This window comes from Epinephelus moara, chromosome 24 (genome assembly GCF_006386435.1).
Source record: "Epinephelus moara isolate mb chromosome 24, YSFRI_EMoa_1.0, whole genome shotgun sequence".
Classification (NCBI taxonomy): Eukaryota; Metazoa; Chordata; class Actinopteri; order Perciformes; family Serranidae; genus Epinephelus; species Epinephelus moara.
The window spans coordinates 10,002,085-10,008,084 of NC_065529.1; the positions used below are offsets into that span (position 1 = coordinate 10,002,085).

At 39.2% G+C, this 6,000-nt stretch overlaps 1 protein-coding gene across 1 annotated transcript in view; it reads right to left on the reverse strand.

The window, feature by feature from the left end:
* Nucleotides 1-6,000, reverse strand: part of LOC126385360 (copine-9-like) — a 329,179-nt gene that overhangs the window by 289,371 nt on the left and 33,808 nt on the right. The window contains exon 2 of the mRNA XM_050036928.1: nucleotides 2,072-2,112. Coding sequence (XP_049892885.1) covers nucleotides 2,072-2,112 — 41 coding nt within the window. The remainder of the gene's footprint in view (nucleotides 1-2,071; nucleotides 2,113-6,000) is intronic.

The following is a 6,000-nucleotide window of genomic DNA, read 5'->3' on the forward strand; positions in this document are numbered from 1 at the left end:
ACAACACAACACGTCAGCAATCCATCAGTGGTGTTGGAAAATCCCCTAAAATGTATGTTTTTTGGCTTATTTTAATATAACAAAATCAGTCAATATCCCTGCTTGTAATGAAGGAACATTTGGGTAGTTGTGTTCAATTTTAATATGTATGTAGTATATCTGATATGCCAGCCACAAACAATCCCATCATCACAGGCAGCCACTCCATCCAACTCGCAAGTCTCATTACTTCTACACTGGTCAGGTTTTCTTCCATCTGCTCACTCTTGACTCATATTGTAAAATATCTTAAGTCTGCTGAGTTACTTGGAAAACTTGGATTGTACCAGACACGATGCGGGGACTGCCAAGGAAGTTATGTTTTCGCCGGCGTTGGTCTGTTTGTCTGTTTGTTTGTCTGCAAAATAACTCGAAAAGTTCTGAACGGATTTTGAAATTTTCAGGAAAGGTTGATAATGGGACAAGGAACAGATGATAATGGAAAGGTTGATAATGGGACAAGGAACAGATGATAAAATTTTGGTGGTGATCGGTTGAAGCGAAGTGGATAAAATAATAAAATGTCAGGAAATCCGAGCTGCTTGGCGGAGGTCTGCGCTCTCCAAGTGCTCTAATTGCAACTGCTAATAATGCCAATCAAAAAAACGTAGATTTAAACAGTGCGCTGTTTGTGTGTGTGATCTTTTTTTTACCACCTAATATATTTATTTTATTCTGAAAACCAGTGTACATTGCTCCAAAGGGCCATTTCTCCAAAAATAAGCTACACACACTCTGAAGCAGAGGTACATTGCTACTTTTTATGCAGAATGATGTCATCTGAGCATCATTCTGCATAATAAGCAGCCGTGTACTTCTGTTCCAGAGAGTGGATCACTGTAAATTTATCATGCTGATCTGTTCTGTATGACATCTATTGCACGTATGTCCGTCCTGGAAGAGGGATCCCTCCTCAGTTGCTCTTCCTGAGGTTTCTACTGTTTTTTTCCCCCTTAAGGGGTTTTTTGGGGAGTTTTTCCTTCTTATCCGCTGTGAGGGTCCTAAGGACAGAGGAATGCCGTGTGCTGTAAAGCCCTCTGAGGCAATTTGTGATTTGTGATATTGGGCTTTATAAATAAAATTGATTGAATTGATTGATTGACATACATCACATTGTTTTAAGTTTTAAAATGTAAAAACAATAACAAAAAACATTAAAAAAGAAAGTTATGTTGAGTATGAAAACTCTAAATCATGCACTTTGTACAATGTATTTCCTAATACTGCATGCATGTGTTGCGTTAAAAAGTATACAAAAGGCAAAATACACAGGTATGGTCTTAAAATAGAACCAACATAGCCACAAATAAATACTGGGAGAGCCACTTGTTATCCAGTAGCATGCAAGATGATGATAGTGACAGCCATGATGTGGATAATGAAGTGATAAACCATGTGGATTCTGTCTACACAAAGGACTAAATCTTTGTCTGTCTGTATCTCAGCCTCACCAAACCAGCAGAAATCTTTCTTGTCAGCCATTTATTTTCTGTCATCCCGTGTCATTTGCCAATTATGCTTTCTTCCTCTGAATCCCTGGTTCTCTTTTTCTCTCTGGTCACCTCTTCCAAACAGCTCAAAGTGTGGCACTAATCACAGTAACTTTGTTGTCCGCCTCTTATTGCTGCTCATGCTGTATCTCTCACTCTGTCTCTGTGTATGTGGCCAGCAATCATTAAGTGTCAATCATCTTCCAGTGGTTAGTCGCCCTAATTGGGAACAAAACTTGATTCAAAGTCTGCCAGTTGACCCATGGGACACAGCTTTTCATTCCCTGGGCTGTCGATTGTGTGTGTAAATGCTCTGGGGGTGACTCACTGCATTAGTGCTCACTGATGCTTGCTGCGTGCACTGACAAGGTGCATAAAGTGGTGATTTAATAATCGCTGCATGAAATTGAAAACAGTCTGATTGAGTAATGTATTGTGCAGTGTAAATGGCACTGGGGACGTGAAATCACTGCTGAGCTGAAATTGCAAACATGCACGTTGAATTTGATGAAAATAATGAATGAGAAAATGGCAGCAGTTACCTGGATCTGACTTAGAGAAGGTGTCCATGTCTAACAGATTTCTGCAACAGAAGGAAAGAGGTTAGAGACTGAAAAAGCAATTTTTTTCTGTCTGTAAAGCTGAGATCTCAGATTACTGTAGATACAGTCATAGTTGAAATTCAGTTTTAGTCCTTATAAAATGACTGTGATGCACCGTTTTTTATCCAAACTGGCCCATTAATTATCTTAAACATAACATGACAACAGCATGGGAGTCTAATACCCCACTTCCACCAGAATTAGCATGGGTGCGCAGCTTTTTTAAACAAAGGTAAACTAGCTAAAATTAGGCTATAGACTTCTTTCCCATTGCCAATAGATAAGAGTTGTGTACGCAGCTTTATTTTTATTTATTTATTTATTTTTGGTGTGTCACGTCGACATCGCAAAAAGGCTAGAGAACAGGTAAAGCATAGACTATCATCATCATTACTAGACATCACTATCAGACAGCAGCATGAAGGAAAGAAACGGTGGTTACTTCTTTTTATCTCTTACTTATTCAGTCTCTCTTTCAAACTTAGTGCAGACTAATTCCCTTTTTTTCATTAGCACTCTTGGCCACACCGAGTTGCCGCACCAATTTTTGTTTCCATTGCTAGTTTAGAGGCAGCGTGCCACGCTAAACCACGCTAGAGATGGACCCTCTGAGGAGTAGGTCCAAAAGCCAGGCCACCCGCCTTCAAGTGGGTAGTGGTAATGTCTCGCCAACCACAGCCAATCCCCAATGAACCCCCTCTCCCCCTCGAACAAGCCTTGTGTGCTGCGAGACCATACTCACTGCTGTCTGCAGAAAGAAAGGCATTTTTAAATGTCTCCTGAATCTCTGTGGTTTCGAGTTGAGTTTCTCTCCTGCATCCTGTTTTTACCGGTACTTTAGATATTTGCTTTATTTTACTGTTTGCTATCTGCCATATTAGAAGTTGTGTGAAGTTGCTGCTTGAAAAACTCAACATTTCCCTATTTTGGTGGTTCACAATAAAAGTTTATGCATAACAAAATAATATGGGACTTTTATTGTGAAGAATCTATAGGAAAATAAATGTGTTATTACTGAATTAGCAGAACTTTCTTAGCAGATTCTATTCAGCAAAGGCAAGTCTGATAATAAGGCGGGGAGGAAAGTGAAAGCAGAAACAGCCACAGTGAGATATTAGATGAAGAGCTGCAGACAACAAGCTCTTACTGCACCTCTGCAAACAGCTTACCACCAACAGGTAAACTTCTTTTACCTGCCCTGCTGTGGAAAAACACATGCAACAAAAATAACAAGGGACTTTAGCCATAGATCAGCACTCTGGTTTTAAACATTATCACTTAAGACAAGCCATCATCAGTTTAAGACACACCTTCAAGAAGGTTACCCTATTGTAATGGAAGTGCAAATCCCTGCTGTGCTGGGCTGACAGCCAAAGCCAAGCCAAGCTAGGCCAAGCCAGCCCATGACTGTCAAAAGGGGGTATGATTTGGATAGATGCTTGAACGCTGCTTGGACGAAGACGGATGGTGTTTTGTGACTGCGCATTATTGCATATCACCAGTTAAGGGATCCAAAATCTGTGTGTTCATCCAGGGGTTGTGTTCGCATCAATGCCAATCAGAGCCGAGGGCAATAAATACCCATGACTACTGCAGAGTCATGTGTCAGAGTCAGTGAATGCCAATTAAAACCATCCCCACTAAATTAAAAAGCCAAATGTTAGTGGGTGTCACTAAGAAGAAGAAGAATCAATACCAGTGTAACAAGGTGCTTTACAGATGAAACACAACAACAAAATACACAGTTAATGTTTAACTAACCAGGCAGATGTAAAAAAAAAAAAAAAAGAAAAAAGAAAAAAAGAATAAAGTTAAGAACAATGGACTGTTAAATACGACATTAGGTTAAATGTAAAAACAATTGGTGATTTAAACTTAAAATGAGGCAGTTTAAGACTTACATGTCTAGAACTAGTATGTCTTGTTTGCTTAATGCAAACAAACCATAATGATTAGTATGCAGTAGGCTACATATATATACAATTAGTATGTAGTTTGAAAATCGTCCTTGGCTCCGGCACTTCATGCTAATATGTTAGCATAATGCACTATAATACTAATAATAATGCTGCATTCATGTCATGTCATCAGCAACCTTCTGCATGCATGATTGGCATGCAGTAACTCAAGTAATGACATAACAGTTACCACCCGCCATTAACCAGAAGAAGTACAAAAGAGAGAGAAGAAGACAAGACCTGCCAGTGCATACAGTAATGTTATAACATTATAACATTCAACACATTTTGATATGACTGTGTTGACCACAGATAACAGCGCTGGTCTACCCCATGACTGAATTCACTACATAACATTAGCCACAGTAGATGTGTGACTTGTGTGACTGACTTTCCAACTATTCAATTAGAATGATAGATAGATTTTCATCAGCAATGAATGATCCCATGCTACTTCACGCTATCATCAAAATCCGTCTTGGTTGTTCTTTTGATTGAGAAACAGCAAAAATTAAATACTCTGGGTATAAAACCTGTATAGAAACTATTGACCACAGTGGAGATTTTTGTTTGGTCTATTTATTCTGTTTCCATTGTCAGCTAAACACTAACAAAATGTTTTAAATTTGCACAAAGAGTTTGACATGCTCCTGAACAGAATTAAGATTTCTTTCACTGTTTATTGTTTGATTAACTGATGTTATTTCATTATAATTGTACACGGTGGTGCAGTGGTTAGCATTGTCACCTCACAGCAAGAGGGTTCCTGGTTCGAACCCAGGGTGGGGGGTTCAAACCCAGGATGGGGGAGCCCTTCTGTGCAGAGTTTGCATGCAGGTTAATTGGTGACTCTAAATTGTCCGTAGGTGTGAATGTGAGTGTGAATGGTTGTCTGTCTCTATGAGCCAGCCCTGTGATAGTCTGGTGACCTGTCCAGGGTGTACCCCGCCTCTCGCCCAATGTCAGCTGGGACAGGCTCCAGCCCTCATGATCCCTAACAGGATAAGCAGTTAGAGAAAATGAATGAATCAATGAATGTTTTGAATCTAAGTGCTAAGATGAGTGAACTGTTCTGCTGTTGCATGTTTCCACATGTTAATGTGTCTGGCCATCTCTTTGTCAACAAAACCAACAGAAAATAAAATAAAAGACATTTACAAAACAAAACATTACCATTTTAACATGGATAGCAATTTAAAATGCAACATTTGAGCTCACAGAGTCAAAGGAGTACTGGGCTAAAGGGAAAGGTCTTTTGTATGTCACATCCTTCACTGTTCTCCCAAAATGGATGTGAAATCCTCAAACATCCACCAAAGTCTCTCTTTTTGTTTCCATCCATCTACTCCAGCGCAGGAAAGAAACACTCTCTGAGGAAACACAAAAAGGTCATTCTGCATTGAAAAGACTAACTCAAGAAGATTGCCATTGCATTAGTCTGAAGGTCCACTTACAGTACATGCCTCATTTAACACTAGTGTTGGAAATTGACTTTTTTTCCCACCATTTTGTAATCACACTCTATACACATTTTTCCCTCCAAAAAGTATTAACCCTATGGGCCCTAGGCGTTTTTTGGGGTATTTTTACTGCCTTTACTTTTAAGCTCATATCACAGTCATTCTAAAGGCTACATACACATGCTATATCTTGGGTTTTTTTAGGACAATCTGGGCTAACCAGATTTGTCATCATTTCATGTCCTTCTATGTGCCTGTATTTTATATAATTTTTTATATCAATGAAAAAAACTAATCCGTGTGACTAAATTCTTACATTTTTACATGTATCTCACCATAGCAAGTTGGAAGAAGACATATTCTGCCATATATGAAGAGGGGAGACTCTCTGGAATCTGGCAATATAAGAACCATGATGCTGGGACATTCTGTCACTTCACAGCTGTCCAAA